The sequence below is a fragment of the Crocodylus siamensis genome, chromosome 6 (assembly GCF_052110815.1).
Source record: "Crocodylus siamensis isolate JL-2025a chromosome 6, ASM5211081v1, whole genome shotgun sequence".
Taxonomy (NCBI): Eukaryota; Metazoa; Chordata; order Crocodylia; family Crocodylidae; genus Crocodylus; species Crocodylus siamensis.
Window position 1 is genome coordinate 23,133,584 of NC_143400.1, and position 21,392 is coordinate 23,154,975.

Genomic DNA, 21,392 nt, shown 5'->3' on the forward strand with positions numbered 1-21,392 from the left:
ACCCAGCCAGGGGTGGGGTTTCCACATGGGCACAGCTCCAAACTGAGTGTTATTAGACTGACTAAAACATGACCAAAAGGCAGGCACTAATAAATTCCATGCTAGTCACTAAAGAGCAGCAGAAACTCCACCAAAGTTGGAGGAGAGCCTCTAGGAAATCTGTTCTAGTCTTTACACACCCTAACATTTTAGTTTAGTTCTATGGGGAAGAAGGGTCTACCAAGAATTGTTGCTTCCCATCAGAAAATATCAATTTGATGAAATCAAGACATTTTTGCCAGAGCATATCAATTTGGTGTAGAATTTTCATTGAAAAATTCCCAAAAGATTGCATTTAGATAAAGTCAAAGCACTTTGTTTTTATTATTTCATAGAAATATTAAAAAAATGAGGGTTGGAAGGGATCTCAGGAGGTCACATTAGTCCAACTCTCTGCTCCAAGCAGGACCACCCCAACTACATCAGCCCAGCCAAGGCTTTGTCGAGCCAGGTCTTCAAAACCTCCAAGAATGGAGGTGCTATCATCTCTTTGGAGATCCTCTTCCAGTGCTTCACTACCCTCCTGGTGAGAAAGTTCATCCTAATATCCAGCCTCAACCTCCCTTGCTGCAATTTGAGCCCATTGCTCCTTGTTCTGCCATCTGCCCCAGCTGAGAACAGTCCAGCTCCATCCTCCATTCACCCTGCAGGGAACTGAAGGCTGCTATTCAGTCCCCTCTGTCTTCTCTTCTTCGGACTAAAAAAGCTCAATTCCCTCAGCCTCTCCTCACTAGTCCAGTCCCCCAGTCTCTCAACCATCTTTGGTGCCCCCCGCTGGACTCTCTCCAATGTATTCACCTCCTTTCTGTAGTGGGGGAACCAAAACTGGACACAGGACTCCAGATGGGGCCTCACCAGTGCTGAATATAGAAGGGATAACTGCCTCTCTATTTAGGGAGCTAGCCTGTTCTCAGTGGTAACAAGTAACAGAACAAGGAGCAATGGTTTCCAGTTGCTACAAGAGCAGTTGAGGTTGGATATTAGGAAAAACTTTCTTACAAGGAGAGTGGGGAAGCACTGGGACAGGCTCCCCAGAGAGGTGTGGGATCTCCATCCATGGAGGTTTTGAAGACCTGGTTAGACAAAGCCTTGGCTGGGATGATCCAGTTGGGGCTGGTCCTGCTTTGAGCAGGGGGTTGGACTAGATATCACCTCCTGAGGTCCCTTCAACCCTCATTTTCTATGATTCCCTCAGTCTGATGGCAATGCTCCTTGTCACATCACAGAAAGTATGGAGGCACGGGCTGTGGTGTTGATTCTCTTGCAGCTAGATACAATTTCATGATTCATTTAGTTTTCTCAAAACCTGTCTCCTGTCAGAAAAGCATTTTGATGGAGAATTTCAGATCAACTCCGACTGTTACCGAGTATGCAGAGCATTGCATTCAGAGCAGTGATTCTCTCTCCTCTCCCCCCACCACCCCCATTCTCTCTCTCCAGTTGAATGGGGTACCCACCATGCTCCCAGTGACCCTGAAAGGCAGCAAAATCCACCTCTCCCAGAGCAACGGTCGCTTTGCCCTACAGACAGATTTTGGCTTCAAGGTGATCTATGACAAAGACTGGACCATCACGGTGACTGTCCCCAGTAGCACTCATGGAACCAGCTGTGGGCTGTGTGGGAACTTCAATGGCATTTCTGAGGATGATCCCAAATTTCCCTTGGGCCGTATCGCTGAAGAGGACATTTCCAACCGCTGGGCAGTTCATGATGGCTCCCCACCCTTCTGGGATAACTGCCATGAGCAATGTTTGCCGTGTGACCTTGGAAAGAAGCATCTCTACGGTGACAAGAATCGCTGTGGGCTTATTAAGAAAAAAACAAAGGGGCCCTTCCAAGAATGTTACGCCACAGTCGACCCCAACAAATTCTTCCACACCTGCATCCAAAGCATGTGCCTGGATGGGGGGAGCCGGAAAAGCCTGTGCCATGAGCTGGAAGCCTATGCCAGTGCCTGCCTGGAGCAGGGGGTCTCTCTCCGCAACTGGAGGGCACTGACCGGCTGCGGTGAGCCCTACACTTAGTTTGCTTGCTCATGCCAAAAAAAATGGGACTTATTTGTCTGTTATCTGAAAGAGGGGAGAGGGGCAGTGAGCATGAGGTTGGGAATCTCTGGGTACTTGGGACCTGGGGGCCAGCATGAACATCCCGGGAGAGCACCCGTTACTCAACCCCCTACTTTGTTCCATGCAGGGTAGTGCCCCCTGCCATTGTACTAGCATTAGAAGTGAATCCAGGGTGAGAGAGCACCCTCTTGAGACATTATTCCTACTGCCACGCTGGGGCACTGGAGCTGGCACTAACTTTTGCTTCCTACACAGTCTCTCGCACTTACTGTCTTGCTTCATTTTAAATACCTCTGCCTTCTCACTTTGCTTTTCCCATGACATGTTGACCACCTCATAACATCAGGGGATTTTTTTGCAGTCATAACAAAGAACTGGGTTTTTTTCATTCTGGGAGCACCAAAATTATTCCCGTTCCTTTCCTTGTTGGAAAGGAGATATGGCTGGGGTGATCTAGCTTGGCTGGGATGATCTAGTAGGGGCTGGTGCTGCTTTGAGCAGGGAGATGGACTAAATGGGACTCCTGAGGTCCCTTCCAACTCTTAACTTTCTATCATTCTATATCATGGAGCAGAAATCATTATGGCACTTCGTTGTGTGTCCATGCCAACAACACTAGTCTATAGCAGCTCTTAGAACTGTAGAAAATTCAGGTTGGAAGGGAGCTCAGGAGGTCACATCTAGCCCAGCCCCCTGCTCAAAGCAGCACCAGCCCCAGCTACATCATCCCAGCCAAGGCTTTGTCTAGCTGGATCTCAAGGATGGAGATGCCACCACTTCTCTGGGTAGCTTGTTCCATTGCTTTACTACCCTCCATCTGAGAACATTTTTCCTAATATCCAACCTTAGTTTCCCTTGCTGCAACTGGAGCCCATTGCTCCTTGTCCTGTCATCTGCCCCCACTGAGAACAGTCCCGCTCCATCCTCTTTGTAACACCCTTCAGGGAGTTGAAGGCAGCACTCCTACCAATGCAGCCCAGGATGCCATTAGCCTTTTTGTCAATAAGGGCACACTGCTGGCTCCTGTTCAGCTTATTGTCCACTGTCACCCCCAGGTCCTTTACTGCGGAGCTGCTGCTTAGCCAGTCAGTTCCTAGCCTGTACTGCTGCAGGCTACGCAAGTGGTTCACTTTGTTGCACTGGGTGTTAAGTCTTTTTTTCTCTGATGTGATTCCAGTTCTGTCCTGCCCTGAGAACAGCCACTACGAGACCTGTGGAAATGCCTGCCCAGCTACTTGCTTTGACCAAATAGCTCCTTCTTCCTGTAAGAAGCCCTGCATTGAGACCTGCCAGTGTAACAATGGTTATGTCCTCAGTGCTGGCCAATGCATCTCCAAGGAAGCCTGCAGCTGTATGCACAATGACCATTACTACAAGCTTGATGAGGAGTTCTGGGGAGATGAGATATGCCGCTCTTGGTGCAAATGTAAACGCAGAGGGGAAAGCCTTGAGGTAGTTTGCAGAAACTCTAGCTGCAAAGACAGAAAGAAATGTGTAGTGATGGATGGAATCCGGGGCTGTCATGAGGTCAACTATTCTACTTGCATAGCAACCGGAGACCCGCACTACACCACCTTTGATGGGCAGAAGTATGATTTCATGGGCACCTGTGTCTACCAACTGGCTGGGGTCTGCTCTCCAGACCCCAGGCTTGTCCCATTCACCGTCCAAGTGGAGAACAACAATCGTGGCAACAACCTGGTGTCTTACACCAAAGTGGTGACCTTGAACATCTACAACATGACCATCAGTCTGAGCCAGGAGCATCCACAGAAGATTCAGGTATGGAACCAAATACAGTGAACAACAATCTCTTGGGGTTGACAGGTTCTCCCAGATACCTTAGTGTCTAGGTTGGGGAGACACCATTCACTCAAGCATGTGGTTTTAATCCTCCAAGTTCAGACTGTATCCCTCAACCTACCCCACATGTGCGTCAGAGACAGCCAGTACCCAGACCCCATCCCAAACCCAATAAACTCTCTGGGGCACTTTACTATGGACAATGAGTCCCATAGTGCACCAAGTTTTCTTCTTGGAAAGGGGAGACAGTCCATCATAGGAGCTCTTGGCCATGTTCATCATGGAAGAGGCAGCCCAGCTGGAGAGTCCAACCATTGGTTTCATTGTCCAACTGCTCAACTGTTGGACTCATTGTCCAATTGCTTGAGCAAAGTGTTCTCCCATCTAGAGTCCGTATGTCCCTCATTCAGGCTCCACTGTACATTTCTCACAGATTTGAAAGCGGAGAGGGACAATTATGATCATCCAGTGTAACCAAGGTCACAGAATTTCAGCCACAGGTAGAACCCGCCTTTCATTTTAGAAAGACGGGTAGTCTTGACTTGAAGACTCCGAATGATGGAGATTCACCATGTCCCATTTGACCAGATAGATTAACCAGTGACTGTGATTTCCCACTGACCTATTTTGCACTAAGGAGATATCTTCCTGATTCTTGGAGCCTGAGTGACTGTTTAATGATTTCACCTGGAACCCAGTTAGAAGAAGGGAAGTCTTTCTCTACCACTAAAGCTAGCCTCTTTGTGTCTCAGATGAGTCCTCTTCTTTCCTCTTCCTGACAGTTGGCAAGACCATTTCCTCCTATAATAAGAGTGTCATTATCACTTTCATTTTACAACTACAGATCTTCTTTTGTAACGTTGCTCCTCTGCTGTCATATCTACTCTGGACCAAATACATTTTGCTAACTCACAACACTGTCTCCATCTCACACCCAAGATGCACAGCAGATCCTGATTTAATGCCTTCTTAACAAATTAGCCTCCCTATCATCCCACAACAATTATTTTATGTCAAAGGAGGTATGTTGGTATAAAATATGTTCCCCATGGAAACAGAGAAGTGAAACAGCTTAATCTGATCTGTCCCTCACAAATTGTTCCCAGCAGTCAAGTCTGGAGACTTTTCCCAGTAGAGATGGAAAACACTTTTATGTTTCCCCTATGGTTCAGAGTAGAATTGTTCTCTCCAGCCCATACCCACAGACAGTTGATGAGGTGTGGGAGTGTTAAAAGATCTTTGCAGTTGAGAGGAAGTTCTGGGCCCCTGACTACAGAAAGGATGTGGACAGATTGGGGGGATATGGACATGCTATATGGGAGGAATAGGCTGCAATCAGACCTAGACAGGTTACAGGGATGGGCGGATGAGAACAGGATGGGATTCAACATCGACAAATGCAAGGTGATGCACCTGGGGAGGAAGAACCGGCACCATACCTACAGGCTGGGGAACTCCCTTCTCGTCAGTGCAGAGGCAGAAAAGGATCTTGGAGTCATCGTTGATGCCAAGATGAACATGGGCCGGCAGTGTGGGGATGCGGTCAGGAAGGCCAACTGCACCTTGTCATGCATCCACAGATCTCGAGCAGGTCCAGGGAGGTGATCCTCCCCATCTATGCAGCACTGGTCAGGCCGCAGCTGGAGTACTGCGTCCAGTTCTGGGCGCCACACTTCAGGAGGGATGTGGACAACATGGAGAGGGTCCAAAGGAGGCCACTCGCATGATCAGGGGGCAGCAGGGTAGGCCCTATGAGGAGAGGCTACGGGACCTGAACCTGTTCAGCCTTCACAAGAGAAGGCTGAGGGGGATCTAGTGGCCTGTTACAAACTAGTCAGAGGGGACCAGCAGGCACTGGGGGAGTCCCTGTTCCCCCGAGCACTGCCAGGAGTGACCAGGAATAGCGGTCACAAGCTGGCGAGGAGAGATTTAGGCTAGATATCAGGAGGTGCGACTTCATGGTCAGGGCGGCTAGGATCTGGAACCAACTTCCAAGAGAAGTGGTGCTGGCTCCTACCCTTGGGGGCTTTAAGAGGAGGCTGGGTGAACACCTGGCCAGGGTTGTTTGACCCAGTACCCTTTCCTGCCATGGCAGGGGGTTGGACTAGATGATCTGCTCAGGTCCCTTCCGACCCTGCAAACTATGAAACTAAGATTGGAGAGAATCCAGTGGAGGGGAACAAAAATGGTGAGGGGGCTGAGGGACATGACTTATGAGGAGAGGCCGAGGAAATTGGGCTTATTTAGTCTGAAGAAGGGAAGACTGAGGGGGGGATTTAATAGCAGCCTTCAACTCCCTGAAACGTGGTTGCAAAGAGGATGGAGCTGGACTGTTTCCAGTGGGGGCAGATGACAGAATAAGGAGCAATGGTTTCCAGTTGTAGCAAGGAAAGTTGTGGTTGGATATTAGGAAAAGTTTCTCGCAAGGAGGGTGGTGAAGCACTGGAACAGGCTCCCCAGGGAGGTGGCGGGATCTCCATCCTTAGAGGTCTTGAAAACCCAGCTGGACAAAGACTTGGCTGGGATGATGTAGTTGCAGTTGGTCCTGATTGGAGCAGGGGGTTGGGCTAGATGTGAGGTCCCTTCCAACCCAAATTTTCTATGATTCCATAATGGTGTCTACCATGTCTTTCTCAGGTGGATGGCATCTTCGTAAACCTGCCATTCCAGTACAAAGACAAGCTGAAGGCCTATATCAGCGGAGTCCATGGCTTCATCCAGACTGATTTCAGTCTGAGAGTGAGCTTTGACTGGTACAGTTACGCCAGGGTCATGGTTCCCGATACCTATGCTGACGCCATGTGTGGGCTCTGCGGGAACAACAATGAAGATGCGACAGATGATATGATGATGAAGAATGGAATTCAGACATCTGATGAGTTGCAGTTCGCAAACAGCTGGAAAGTCAGAGAAGTCCCTGGGTGTAGGAAGGAATGCGTTGGTGACTGCCCTGCATGTGGGGAGTCGGAGATGGAAGTCTACAAAGGCGACAAATACTGTGGAATAATCACACGTAAGAACGGGCCATTTGCTCTCTGCCACAAAGTCATTAACCCGGCTTCCTACTTTGACAACTGCGTTTTTGACACGTGCCACTACAATGGTCATCACAGCATGATGTGCCATGCTATCAGCAGCTACGTGACCAGCTGTCAGGCTCAGAGCATCTGGATAGGGCAGTGGAGATCAGCCTCATTCTGCAGTAAGTGTGACCTCCTAGATTTGTCTTTCAGTTCATGCCATCACAAACGGCCCACACTACAGCTGCTGCCCAGAGTTACTTGTGAGGTCATGTCTTCAACAGTTCTTCACATTTACTGTAATCATAGAAAATGAGGGTTGTAAGGGGCCTCACATCTACTCCAACCCCCTGCTCCAATCAGGAGCAACCCCAACTACATCATCCCAGACAAAGATTTGTCTAGCTGGGTCTTCAAAACCTCCAAGGATGGAGACTCCACCACCTCTCTGGGCAGCCTGTTCCAGTGCTTTACTTTCCTCTGAGTGAGAAAGTTCTTCCTAATATCCAACCTAAATTTCCCTTGCTGCGACTTGAGCCCATTGCTCCATGTTCTGTCATCTGCCCTCACTGAGAACAGTCCAGCTCCATCCTTTTTCAAACCTCCCTTCAAAGAGTTGAAGGCTGCTATTTAATTCCCTCTCAGTCTTCTCTTCTCCAGACTAAATTATCCCAGTTCCCTCAGCCTCTCCTCATCTCTTTCTTTCAGGTTTGAATTGCCCCTCGAACACACACTATGAGTTCTGTGGGACCGGCTGCCCTGACTCTTGCCATAATGTGCTGGATCCAGATGAGTGTGAACTTCCTTGTACAGAAGGCTGCTTCTGCAATGATGGGTTCATCTTGAGTGGTGACAAGTGCATCCCAAAAACAGACTGTGGCTGCATACACCAGGGCAGGTACTACAAGAAAGGGGAGGAGTTCTACACCAGCACTTCCTGTGAGGAGCGGTGCCAATGTGGTGACAACGGGGTCATCAAGTGCCAAGACATCTCCTGTAAGGCCAATGAGGTGTGCAAGGTGATAAATGGTGTCCAAGGCTGCTACGCCTCTGAGTCTGGAAAGTGCATAGCATGGAGTGATTCCTACTATGTTACTTTTGATGGAAACACCTTTAACTTACATAGCAATTGCACTTACACCTTGACTCAAGTCAACAGCATCAACACCAAGCTGCTAATCTTCCTGGTGGTCATAGAAAACGAGAGGGCTGGTAAAGACTGGGCATCTGTGACAAAGACAATCAAGGTCTCTGTTGATGGTCATACCATCGTCATGAAGAGAGGAACAAGGTGGAAGGTTGTGGTAAGTATCTTGTTTGATCTTATTGATATCTCATGGGGCACTGATTCCATATATATGCCCAGTCCTTGGAACCATAGAATCATAGATAGAGCATAGAAAATGAAGAAAATCATAGAAAATCATTGAAAATGAAGGTTGGAAGGGACCTCAGGAGGTCACATCTAGTCCAACGCCCTGCTTCAAGCAGGACCAGCCCCAACTATATCATACCAGCCAGGGCTTTGTTTAAATGGGTCTTCAAAACCCCCAGATCTCCATTCCACAACCTCTCTGGGTAGCCTGCTCCAGTGCTTTTCTGCCCTCGTCATGAGAGAGTTCTTCCTAATATCTAACTTCAGCTTCCCTTGCTGCATCTGGAGCCCATTGCTCCTTGTTCTGTCATCTGCCCTCACTGAGAACAGTCTAGCTCTATCCTTTTTTGTAGGCACCCTTCAGGTCCCGTCAACCAGAGGTAAAATTTCCCTTTCATTGCCACAGGTGGATGGGGAGCTGTACAGTCTGCCAGTGGCTATAAACAAAGGGAAGCTTCAGATCAACCAGGAGGGGAAAAACATCATTCTCCAATCTGCTGCTGGATTTCAAGTCCTTTATGACACCTCGTCTTATGTGTTAGTGACTGTCCCCAGCACCTACAAGGGACAAACACGTGGCTTGTGTGGTAACTACAATGGCAATAAAAATGATGACCTCTTGTTGCCCAGTGAGAAGATTGCCAAAAGCATAAGTGAGTTTGAGTCCTCTTGGAGGGTGCTTAATGATGGTGCCACATGCTCCGAGGGATGTGATGGACGATGCCCTGTCTGTGATGCAGCCGAGAAGAAACCATACCAAGCTGAGACCTCCTGTGGGTTGATCAGAGCTCGCTCAGGCCCGTTCCAAGATTGTCACTCACTGGTGAGCTCTGATGACTACTTCAACCACTGCCTCCATGTCATGTGTGCTGCCAAGGGGGCGAGAGAGACCCTCTGCCAGAGCCTTCAGGCCTACGCAGCCACGTGCCAGGCAGAGGGAGCTACGATCAGAGAATGGAGAAAGGCTTCTTTCTGCCGTAAGTTATCAGAATAAGCTGTAGACCCACCTTGAATGTGGTGGCACATAATGGATCTGAATCTATCATAGTCTTGAACATCAGACCTTCTAGGTGCTGGGTTTTTATCAAATATCACAAGCCTAACATTGTTGGGAAGGATCCATGTTACAGGAAACATCCAGGCTGTTCCATGAAGTTTTCTGTATTGAAGAGTATCAAAGTTTCAGGTGTAGCTCAGCCACATTCCTGAAGGTTTCATTCTCCTCAATCAGTTCAGCTCCTTGGTTGGATGACATCTCCCATAATGCACCAAGATTTCTTCTTGAAGAGGGGAGACAGTCCATCATAGGAGCTTCTGGACATGTTCATCATGAAAGAGGTAGCTCTTCTGGAGAGTCCAGTCCCTAGAGAGGAATAAGGACATGAAGCCCTCACACTACAGCCATATTTTCAAACCAAAATAGTTCCTCTTCTGGGTGTTTGAGTTACCAGTAATGAACAGAAGTTTTCTATGGCAATCAGGCTAGAAAATCTCATTTGAATGAAATGCCAAATTTCTGTTGAAAATCAGTTTCAATAAGAAAATGTTTTCCTGGGCCCAGTGTCTAACCCAACCAACCTTCATCCTACCTTTTGTCTCATTTGTTTCTCACTCCCTCTCTCTCCAGCCTTATCTTGCCCAACTAACAGTCACTATGAGCTGTGCACCAAGACATGTGATCTCACTTGTGCCAGTCTGACAACTCCTACCAAATGCATCCGGAGGTGTTTTGAAGGCTGCCAATGCAACAGTGGCTACATGTTTGATGGAGAGGCATGCGTATCCATGGGCAAGTGCGGCTGTATGAGGGATGGACACTACATTGAGGTACGTGTTGGATTAGTGGACTATCTTAGAGTTCTCAGACTGGACAAGACAGCTCTGAAGAAGTTGACTTTAGCTTAGATATTAGGAATTTAGGTTAGATATTAGGGTCACAAATTGGCTAGGGGGCCGCACCCAGAGAGTGGTGGTGGACGGGTCATTTTTGACCTGGTGGGGTGTGGGCAGTGGGGTCCCTCGGGCCTGCACTGTTCAACGTCTTCATCAGTGACTTGGACAAGGGGGTGGAAAGCACCTTGTTCAAATTCATGGATGACACTAAGATGTGGGGAGAGGTGGGCATGATAGAAGGGAGGGACAGGCTACAACTGGATCTGGACAAGTTACAGGGGTGGGTGGATGAGAATAGGATGGGATTTAACACTGACAAGTACAAGGTGCTGCACCTGGGGAGGAACAACCAGCACCATACCTATAGGCTGGGGAACTTCCTTCTCACCAGTACAGAGACAGAAAAAGATCTTGGAGTCATTATTGATTCCAAGATGAACATGGGCCGGCAGTGTGGGGATGCGGTCAGGAAGGCCAACCGCACCTTGGCATGCATCCACAGATGCATCTCGAGCAGGTCCAGGGAGGTGATCCTCCCCCTCTATGCGGCACTGGTCAGGCCGCAGCTGGAGTACTGCGTCCAGTTCTGGGCGCCGCACTTCAGGAGGAATGTGGACAACATGGAGAGGGTCCAGAGGAGGCCACTCGCATGATCGGGGGGCAGCAGGGCAGTCCCCATGAGGCGAGGCTACGGGACCTGAACCTGTTCATCCTCCACAAGAGAAGGCTGAGGGGGGATCTGGTGGCCATCTATAAACTTACCAGGGAGACCTGTGGGGAATGGAAAGGTCCTTGTTCCCCTGAGCACTGCCAGGAGTAACTAGGAATAACAGCCGCAAGTTGATTGAGAGTAGGTTCAGACTAGACATCAAGATGCGCTACTTTGCTGTCAGGGCGGCTAAGATCTGGAACCAACTTCCAAGGGAAGCGGTGCTCACTTCTACTCTGGGGGTCTTCAAAAGGAGACTAGATAATCATCTTGCTGGGGTCGTTTGACCCCAGTACTCTTTCCTGCCCATGGCAGGGGGTCGGACTTGATGATCTGCTCAGGTCCCTTCTGACCCGTCCAACTATGAAACTATGAACTCTCTCATGAGGACGGTAGTAAAGCACTGGAACAGGCTACCCAGAGAGGTGGTAGAGTCTCCATCCTTGGAGGTTTTGAAGACCCGGGTAGACAAAGCGTTGGCTGGGCTGATCTAGTTGGGGCTGGTCCTGCTTGGAGCAGGAGGTTGGACTAGATTTTATTGGCATTAGGGCTGGAAGGGACCTTGTGACAGCATCAGGTCCAGACCCCTGCCCAAGAGGCAGGAATTCAGCTGGGGTCAGATCACCCTAGCAAGATAAGCATCCAAGCATTTCTTAAGGTATCCAGAGTAGGACCTTGCACCACTTCTGCGGGGGAGTCCATTCCAGACTCTGGAGAATCAGACATTTTTCTGTATGTCCAGTCTAAAAGTCTTCCAGCAGCTTGTAACCATTAGACCTTGTCTTCACTTGGGATGCCCTGGTGAACAGATGTTCTCCCAGTTCTGGATGCAAACCCCTTATATATTTATAGGCTGCCACTATAAAGACTAGGTGTGACCTTCTGAGGTCCCTTCCAACCTTCATGTTCTGTGATTCTAGATCAGGTGTCTTCCACTTGGATACAGTGAGCATGATGCAATTCTTCTGTTTTGTTCTTTCTAGCCAGGTCAGACCTTCTTCTCCAGTGACTGCTCAGAGAAGTGCACCTGCCATGAGATGGGCAAACTGGAGTGCAAGGCAGCCAAGTGCCTGGTAGGGGAGAAATGCCAGGTCAAGGATGGGGCGCGCATCTGCGTGAAGCAGGAAGCTCGGTGCACGCTGGCCTCGGGAACGTGGCTCACCTCTTTTGATGGTGTCTCAGGGAAAGTTCTCCCCAACAAGTTTTACAACCTGGCTTCTCTCTGCAATGACAGTTCCCCCTCCTGGTTTAGGGTGGTTGTGAATGTCAGGGAGTGCGACAAGAAGGACGCAGCGGTTGGTGTCCACCTCTACATTTTCTTTGAACACGCTATGATTTCCATCAATGACAAAAAGGAAACTTGGGTAAGTAGAGGCTGGATTACAACATACTCACCCAAGGGACTGAAAATCTCTTGCACCCACTGGAAAAAAATATCAATAATAAAACCGTAAGTCATCGATCATAAATAAATACCTTCATGATAAAATAATTCATAGATTCACAGATGTTTGGTCAGAAGGGACCTCAGTAGATCATTGAGTCTGACCCCCTGCCATGGACAGGAAAGAGTGCTGGGGTCAGACAACCCCAGCCAGGTGCATGTCTAGCCTCCTCTAAAGACCCCCAAGGTAGGGAAAAGCAGCATCTCCCTTTGCAGCCCATTCCAGATTATGGTAACCCTTACCATAAAGAAGTTCTTTCTGATGTTTAACCTAAATCTGTTTTCCGTCAGTTTGTGGCCGTTGTTCCTAGTTACTCCAAGGGGTGCCCTGGTTAAACAGAGCATCTCCTATTCCTTGCTGCCCCCCACCCCCCAGTGAATTTGTAGGCGGTCACAAGATTACCTCTCAGCCTTTTCTTCCAGAAGCTGAAGAGATCCAGGCCCTCAATCTCTCCTCGTAGGGCTTTGCCTGCCTAACCATATGAGTGGCCTCCTCTGAACCCTCTCAAGGTTGTCCACATCCCTCTTGAAGTATGGCGCCCAAAACTGGATGCAGTACCCCAATTGTGGCCTGACCAGTGCCACAGAGAGGGGAAGTCTCACCACCCTGGACCTGTTTGTCATTCACCTGCCAATGCATGATAAAGTGAGGTTAGCTTTACTGGTCACTTCATCACATTGAAAACTCATGTTTATCTTGAAGTCAGCTATGACTCCAAGATCCCTTTCTGCTACAGTGCTGCTGAGAAGGTAATCCCCCCACCTGTGAGTGTGCTGGTGACTCCTTCTCCCTAGGTGCAGCACTCTGAACTTGTCCTTGTTGAACTGCATCCTATTCTGTTCTGCCCACATTTCCAACCTGTCCAGATCCACCTGGATTCATTCCCTATCCTAGTGTGTTAACTTTATGCCATAACTTGGTATCATCTGCAAATTTGAACCGAGTGCTTTCCGTGCCCTTATCCAAACCACTGGTGAAGACATTGAAGAAAGGGCAGGGGTCCAAGGACCAAACCTTGTGGGACTCCACTGCCCACCTCTTTCCAGGTCGATACCGAGCCATCCACCACCACTCTCTGGGTGCAACCCATAAGCCAGTCTGCCACCCAGCTGACCATGTAATCACCTGCATCACAGCCACTCAGTTTATCTATGAGAATAGGATGAGATACCATACTAAAGGCCTTCTTAAAATCCAAGTATGTGACATCTACCTCGACTCCTGAGTCTAAGCAGTTTGTGATCTTGTTGTAAAAAAGAAACAAGGTTAGCCAGGCAGGATCTACCTGCATTGAATCCACGCTGGTTGCCTTTCAGCATTGTTTTTCCGGCTGGGATCCCACAAATGTGATCCTTAATAATTTTTTCAAAGGTTTTCCTGAGGATAGAGGTGAGACTAACCAATCTATAGTTACCCAGATCCTCCTTCCTCCCCTTCTTGAAAATAGAGACCACATTGGCCCTTTTCCAGTCCTCTGGGACCTGACCTGAGCCCCAGGAGTGCTCAAACATCCATGCCTGCTGCTCTGCTATGACACTGGCCAGTTCCTTCAGCACCCTTGGATGAAGATAATCCAGGTTTGCTGACTTAAACACATCCAGCCCTTCCAAGTGTCCCCTCACTAAGTCAGTGCTAATGGTTGGTGGGCTGGTGTCCCTTCTGTGCCTGTCTGTGATCCACTTGGGAGATTATTCCTGAACACAGATCAGGACAAGAGAAGCAATAATGGTTTAATCAAGACTAATCCTGCCTTGAGTTGGATTAGATAACCTTTAGAGAGTCCTTTCCAGACCTACTCTCCTATGGTCATTCTCACTGTCACTGAATGTAATTGCTACACTCAGCCTCTTGTGCATAATTCAGCTCTCCTAATTTTTACATTTCAGGTGAACGGGCACTTGGTGAAGCTCCCACACATTTCCAAAGCCATTTCCATAAGTCTGTCCGAGGATGCTGTTGTTATCAGCAATAAATCCAGCCTGGATGTTCTCTTCCACCCTGGCAAAGAAGTGACTGTGAAAGTCAGCGGCATTCTGGCTAACCAGCTGTGCGCTCCTTGTGGGAACTACAACGGGAACAGTGCGGACGACCTGACACTCCCCAGTGGAGCAGTTGCAAAGAGTCTTTCAGACGTTATTGAAGCTTGGGAGGCAACTGACTTCTAGAAGGGTGTAGCTCCTTGTATGACTACTGTCATTTAGCTGTCTCACACGTCTGTCTGCCTTTTCCCAATTCCGTCATAGCCCAGGCCAAAAAAGTATCTCTTAACAACAACAAAAAGTCCATTTCAGAGGTATTCCAGCTGTTTTTCTGGTTCTCTAATGTTTCATCTCTTTCAAATATTATCCACAGCAAATGTTCAAGAATAACAAGTCCGGCTTCTGAAATCAAATAAATGGCTTGGAAAGGATAAGATTTAAAAAAGAAAAAACATGATATACATAATACACACTTTATACCAAGCAAATATTACACTATATACAAATATATATATACACTATATATGTATTTACGATCTGGTTTCAGAGTCTTTGAGGTTTATGTTTTCCGGTGTCTTCAACAGTGATGGGGAACAGAAACTTATTTGTAATTAATGCTAAAGTTCTCTCATTACCCCGTGCTGTTAGGACATCTGGATTTATGAAAAAGCACCAAATAGCAGGAAACTCATGACAGTATCAAAGCTGGGGACACTTGTCTCTTATCTGTATGCAACTTGGATACTCTTCTGATTGGAGGAAGTGAACCGGAGGAAGTGAGCTTAGCCGTACTACTATTTGAGCTGTGTTATCAACTGTTAGTGGTAGGAATATTTACTGTTTGCTACGTATGGTATTAATGAAACATCCAGAATGTCACCGAATCATAGAGAATGAGGGTTAGAGGGACCTCAGGAGTCCAACCCCCTGCTCCAAGCAGGACCAGCCCCAGCCCCAGTCCCAGCCCCAGCCCCAGCCCCAGCTTCATTATTCCTGCCAAGGCTTTGTCTACCTGGGTCTTCAAAACCTCCAAGGATGAAGATGCCACCACCTCTCTTGGGAGCCTGTTCCTGTTCCAGTGCTTCACCGTCCTCTTGGGGGGAAAGTTTTTCTTAATATCTAACCTCAACTTCCCTTGCTGCAGCTTGAGCCCATTGCTTCTTCTTCTGCCATCTGCCCCCACTGAGAGCAGTCCAGCTCCATCCTCTTCGCAACTTCCCTGCAGAGCGTTGAAGGCTGCTATCAAATTCCCCTCGGTCTTCTCTTCTCCAAACTAAATCAGCCGAGTTCCCTCAGTCTTTCCTCACAAGTCATGTCCCCCAGCCCCCCAACTATTTTCATTGCCCTCTACTGGACTCTCTCCAATTGTCTACATCCTTTCTGTAGTCGGGGGTGTGGCAGAATGCTATCACAGTGTCTTCCCAAACTCTACTATCAGGCTATTTTTTTCTCAGCTGTCTATCACTCTGGTTGTTAAGCAACCCTCTAGCCTACATGTGAGACAGGTATCAGGGAGGGGAGTTAAACCCCTACTGTCTTAGGAAGGACCTTATGACTGGGAGGGGGGTTGGAGCCCCTGCCAGTCTACCTGGCAACTGGTGAGGCATTTCCAGTTGATTGGCTTGTAGCCAACTTCAGCTAGTCTCCACTGGACCCCAGAGTCCATAAGGTCTACATAAGGTCATAAGGTCTATATAAGTTAAAGACTGCCCAGGAGGGATGACAGCCATGATGAAGACACAGAGATGAGCTGGACTTCTGCAGCTGTCTGTTTCTCTCTCTGTCTCTCTGTCTCTCAAAACACATGGACATGCTACCAACTGCTTGCCTCCAGAGAAAAGCTCGATCAGCCTCTGGATGATACTTGTGAGTAAGCTACTTGAGATCTAACTAGGTATATAGCTTGCAGTAATACAGATGCATAATCAAAGGCTACCATGCCACTGTTTGCTCTACCAATTATTATTTGATATTGCTGTATCCTGCATCCTACCTCAAGCCTTCCTTCTGTACAATAAAGTTCTCTGAGCGTAGCGTGGGAGATTTATTGGGAGAGAGACTGAGTTATGCCCTGGTGCTCCTTTGGTCCAGCTGCCTAAGGAAGGCTACTATTTGGACTTCTGGCTAAAGGAAGCACCCCAAGCTTTTGCAAAGGGCTGAGCACCCTCCAGGTCTATACAGCCTGTGTACCTCAAGAGAAACAGAGCCACTAACAGACCGAGACTCTTGAGTGGTGCCCAGCCACCCTGTTTGCTCTAAGATACATTTCTCTGATATTGCTGTATCCTGTACCCTACTCCAAACCTACTCTTTGTAATCAATAAAGTTATCCTCTGTCCCTAGCATGGGAGACTTGTTGGGAGTGGGTCTAGATTATGCCTTGGGGTTCCCTTGGTCCGGCTAAAGAAGACCACTATTTGTGCTTCAAACTAAGGGAAGCACCCAAGTTCTTGCAGTGGGTCAACTACGCTCAAGGACTGCTTGGCCTGAGTTTCCCAGGGAGCACAGGATCAAGAACAAGCCAGACCCTATGTGGTGGCAGTGTTATCCCCAGGCTTGTGGGTATGTGCCAGGAAGGGGGTCGGTCAGACATGAGGCACCCCCAGGGAGGCACTCAGAGCCTGGAAGTTGGTCAGGCGCAGTGAGGTGGATAGCTCAGTGTCACGGAGTCACAGAGGTGCCCCGTGACTGTGAGGGTGATTGGCAGTGCTGTCAATCACCCAGGCAGCCCAGGTGCCTGGTTGCCAGGGGCAACCAGGTGGTCACATGGCCGGAAGAGGGCAGGGCCTGGCCTTTATAACTAGCTGAGGCCGGAGCTGGAAACACAGTTCCCTTCTGGCTGCTGCAGGAGCAGGAGCTCTGCGGCTGAGCTGAGTGGCCTGGGTTAGTGGTTGCTACTTCACCACGCTAACCGGCTGCAATGATGCAGGGAACAAGATCGCCCTGACTGGAGGTAGGATTGAAAGCCCTGGTGGGGCTTGGAATTATTAGGCGTGGGGAGCCTCTGTTTATGTTATAGCCAGATGGCTTGAGTATTACGTTACAGTTTACACCGGAGGACCGGGTGAGGCTGTAGGGGAGCGAGGAGGCCTCAAGGGGAGCTTCTCCAACAGCTTGGGGTTCCCCAGTGCCCAGTTGGGGCATAGTGCCAGGGGCACTATTGTCGGTGCTGCAGGGCACCATCTTGTGCCAGGGAGGCGCAGTGTGCGGGGTTACAGACCCCAGCCCATAAGGGCGGTGTTTAGCCCCCGAGCGGGGCAGAGACAGGGCGCAAGAGGCGCGGAGTCAGCCCCGAGAGGGCAAGGCCCCGGAGCAGGGCAGAGACAGGGCGCAAGAGGCGCGGAGTCAGCCCCGAGAGGGCAAGGCCCCTGGAGCGGGGCAGAGACAGGGCGCAAGAGGCGCAGAGTCAGCCCCGAGAGGGCAAGGCCCCTGGAGCGGGGCAGAGACAGGGCGCAAGAGGCGCAGAGTCAGCCCCGAGAGGGCAAGGCCCCTGGAGCGGGGCAGAGACAGGGCGCAAGAGGCGCAGAGTCAGCCCCGAGAGGGCAAGGCCCCTGGAGCGGGGCAGAGACAGGGCGCAAGAGGCGCGGAGTCAGCCCCAGAGAGGGCAAGGCCCCGGAGCGGGGCAGAGACAGGGCGCGGGGCGCGTGGCGTGTCGGCCCCAGCGTGGGGAAGCCCAAAGGGGCGAAGCGCAGGAAGCGCGGTAGAGACCCGAGGGGCGCGGCCCCAGAGGGGGGCCGAATAGCCAGGCCTAGCTAGCCACCCAAGGGCGCTGAGACTAGGGCGGCGATAGCGCCGGCCCAAGGGCGCCGAGACTAGGGCGGCGATAGAGCTAAGGCTAGCGCGGCGAGAGCAGCCTAGCTAGCAACCCAAGGGCGCCAGGACTAGGGCGGCGAGAGCGAGCCGGCCCAAGGGCGCCAGGACTAGGGCGGCGAGAGACCCGAGATCCGGGCAGAGGGACCGAACTGGCCCAAGGGCGCCGAGACTAGGGCGGCGAGAGCGAGCCGGCCCGAGGGCGCCGAGACCAGGGCGGCGGTAGAGCCGAGATCCGGGCGGAGGGAGCGTGCCAGTCCAGGGGCACTGAGACTAGAGCGGCGAGAGCGTGCCGGCCCAAGGGCGCCGAGACTAGGGCGGCGAAAACGCTCCAGTTCCAAGGAGAGCCGGCGATTAGCCAGGCGCCGGCTAGAACCCGGCCCAGGGGGCGCCGGTAGTGAGCAGCGCTGGCGAGCCGACCCAGGAGGCGCCAGCAAGTAGCTGGGCGCCAGCGTGACAGGCCCAGGGCGCAGGGAACGGGCTAGAGATTGGGGCCCGACCCAAGGAGGCGCCAGGTGGGCGAAGAGCCCCAGGGCCCGAGAGTGAGAACAAGGGCACCCGAGGGGCGAGGGACCATACAAGCGTCCCCCAGAACAGCTGCGAGGCTTGGGGCGTGCTGAGGGGGAGGCTTGGAGGCACGCATTGCCCTTAAGGCAGGACGCTTATTGAATCCCCAGTCTGGGATAGGGACGTACAACAAGACCGTCCATTAGGGAAACTGGCAGCCTCCACATTATATATTTAACCATCAAAGTCGTGGCGGGCGAGGTTCTGAGGGTGCTACGTCACCCTAACGTGACGGTAGGCGGCGCTAGGGAGCTCACGGCCGTCCCTAGCGCCACTCCCTCACACTCAGCATAGAAGCACCCCCTACTGGCCTGCATAGCGGGCCCTATTCAGCTTCTTGTCCACTGTAACCCACAGGTCTTTTTCTACAAAGCTGTTGACCGGCCAGTTGGTCCCCAGCCTGTAGCGGTGTATGGGATTGTTCCATCCTAAGTGCAGGACCTTGCACCTGTCCTTGTTGAACCTCATGAGATACATTGGGGGCATTATACCAGTGGGGGGTGAGCAGAAGCATTGGGGGCAAAACCAAATAGAGGGAAATCAGTCCTGGGAGACTTGTCAAGTGGAGTACAAGGGGGTATTATATGAATGTGAGGGAGGGGTATTACAGCAGGAGAGGGAGCAACAGCTCAGTGCCTTGGCAGGATGGAGGTGAGGAGTCCACATGGCTGATATCATAGGCGATGCGTAGGGGGTGCACGTACCCCCCTTAAGTGCAAGTGCTCTCGGCTTAGGCAAAAAGCAGGGTGGCAGGCAGACCGCTGGCACTTCTGGGCTCAGTGTCCGGCCACGGGGAACCTTCCTCCCCCGCCCACCGCCAGCACCGCCGTGGCCACCTGCAAATGGCCCCTATTCAGCCTGCCCTCACCACTGACACCCGTGTCACCACCTGTGGGCAATCACCATGCCCCCCCCAGCCTCAGGAGGCATGCGTCACCTATGGCTGATATGGATATGGGGGCCTGGGACACAGCTGGGTGCGGGGGTGACCCTTTTCCCTCTCCAGGTGCTACACACGGGTTAATCCAGGGGTTGGTAAAATATCTAAGGGTCCTCCTCCAGACCCCGCATGTGGGGTTCAAGCTCCAGCCCCCAGCTCCTTCCACTCCCTTGGCTGCCCGGTGTGATAATGAGCAGCCCCCTGCAGGTGACCAATATAGAAGAGCAAGACTATACTGAGCTATCACACAACCACCTCTATATGGGCTCCATGTTGGCTCTATGTGGGCGGCTCAAAAAAAAAATCAGGACATTTCTTTTTTAAATTAAATTAAAATGCATGATAGTAGAGGTTTGATTTTTAGTAGAGGAGCTGTTTTTTTCTCTATCTTTTGTTAAAATGAGATCTTCCGGATCAGGGGTAATTATTTGGGCCCATGGGAGGCACATAGGAAGGTTTGGCTCTGTCAGCACCCCTCCCACATGTGTGGCCCGGCAGCTGGGCTGGGTCCACGGTCTAGCCCAGTGGTGGGTGCGGGGCAGACAGGCTGGAGTACCCGGTCAGCAGGGCTGGGTCTGGTAGACAGAATGAGCCACAGCCGGGTCTTTGGGGAACTGTATATGCCCAAGTGAATAACCTTTCATTTAGTGAACTGTGTTGCCTGTTCTGTTGTCCACCATGCCCTGGGAAAATTGCTTCCAAACCAGCATTTTTACCTCCAGACCCTACTTACACACTGATGTGTGATGAAAGTGGTAGTCATTGGACTCTACATCTTTCTGAGTGAGCAGACTGGCAATATTCCTCTAGAGAAAAAGATGCCACTGAGTGCTTCATGACTAGAACAAGCAAAGGTAACAGGATTGCCTGTATGTTTGTGTGCTGCTCACCTAATGCTAAATACACTTTGTTCTTTTCACACGGAAATGCTGTTGACCTAGGTCAGATGAGCAGTTTTTATATAGGACTGGGTTCTCGGATTAACTGCAATATATTCTCATATGATTATTCTGGATACGGTGCAAGTTCTGGGAAACCAACGGAGAAGAACTTGTACGTGGCTTGGGTGGCTCTTTGAACAAGATATGGAATTTGCCCTGAAAATGTGATTATACATGGCCAAAGTTTAGGAACAGTCCAATCTGTGGATCTTGCTGCTCGCTATAAAGTGCTGCTGTAATTCTTCATTCTCCTTTGATGTCAGGAATGCGAGTAGCCTTTCCTGATACTAAGAAGATGTACTGCTTTGATGCTTTCCCAAACATTGACAAAATATCTAACATCCCCTGTGTTAATAATCCATGGGACTGAAGATGAATTCATTGACTTCTCACATGGCCTAGCATTATTTGAGCGTTGCCAGAGACCTGTAGAACCACTGTGGGTAGAAGGAGCAGGTCACAATGATGTGGAGCTTTATGGATAATACCTTGAATGATTAAAACAGTTTGTATCACAAGAACTGGTCAATTTGTAAATCACTTTGTAAATTTACACACTTTTTCATTTCACTGAAGAACTGCACACTTTGATAATTACATAACACGAGACCTAAAGGTTGTTTTTTCAAATCATGGGAGTTGCCTTCATTAAATGTACAGGTAATGATTTGTTAACATAACAAATTAAGGTTTTAATACCAGTAATATAAACTGGAAGGCCTGATCAGGCAGTCAAGCTTGTGTATTTCATTTACTTTGTCTGAGGTTTCTTTTTAGGTGTACAAAAAAATTCACAAGGAAGAG

General features: G+C 50.0%; 1 protein-coding gene and 1 pseudogene across 1 annotated transcript in view; both read left to right on the forward strand.

The window, feature by feature from the left end:
* The window catches only part of LOC149861662 (IgGFc-binding protein-like), a 45,123-nt gene extending 28,463 nt beyond the window's left edge, over positions 1–16,660 (forward strand). The window contains exons 16-23 of the mRNA XM_090052631.1: positions 1,480–2,047; positions 3,284–3,888; positions 6,547–7,111; positions 7,638–8,233; positions 8,711–9,281; positions 9,932–10,131; positions 11,890–12,270; positions 14,238–16,660. Of these exons, the coding sequence (XP_089908757.1) occupies positions 1,480–2,047; positions 3,284–3,888; positions 6,547–7,111; positions 7,638–8,233; positions 8,711–9,281; positions 9,932–10,131; positions 11,890–12,270; positions 14,238–14,516 (3,765 nt within the window). The 3' untranslated portion in view covers positions 14,517–16,660. The remainder of the gene's footprint in view (positions 1–1,479; positions 2,048–3,283; positions 3,889–6,546; positions 7,112–7,637; positions 8,234–8,710; positions 9,282–9,931; positions 10,132–11,889; positions 12,271–14,237) is intronic.
* A 2,692-nt stretch (positions 16,661–19,352) lies between these two features.
* On the forward strand, positions 19,353–21,124 carry LOC149861663 (alpha/beta hydrolase domain-containing protein 17B-like; annotated as a pseudogene).
* The last annotated feature ends 268 nt before the right edge of the window (positions 21,125–21,392 follow it).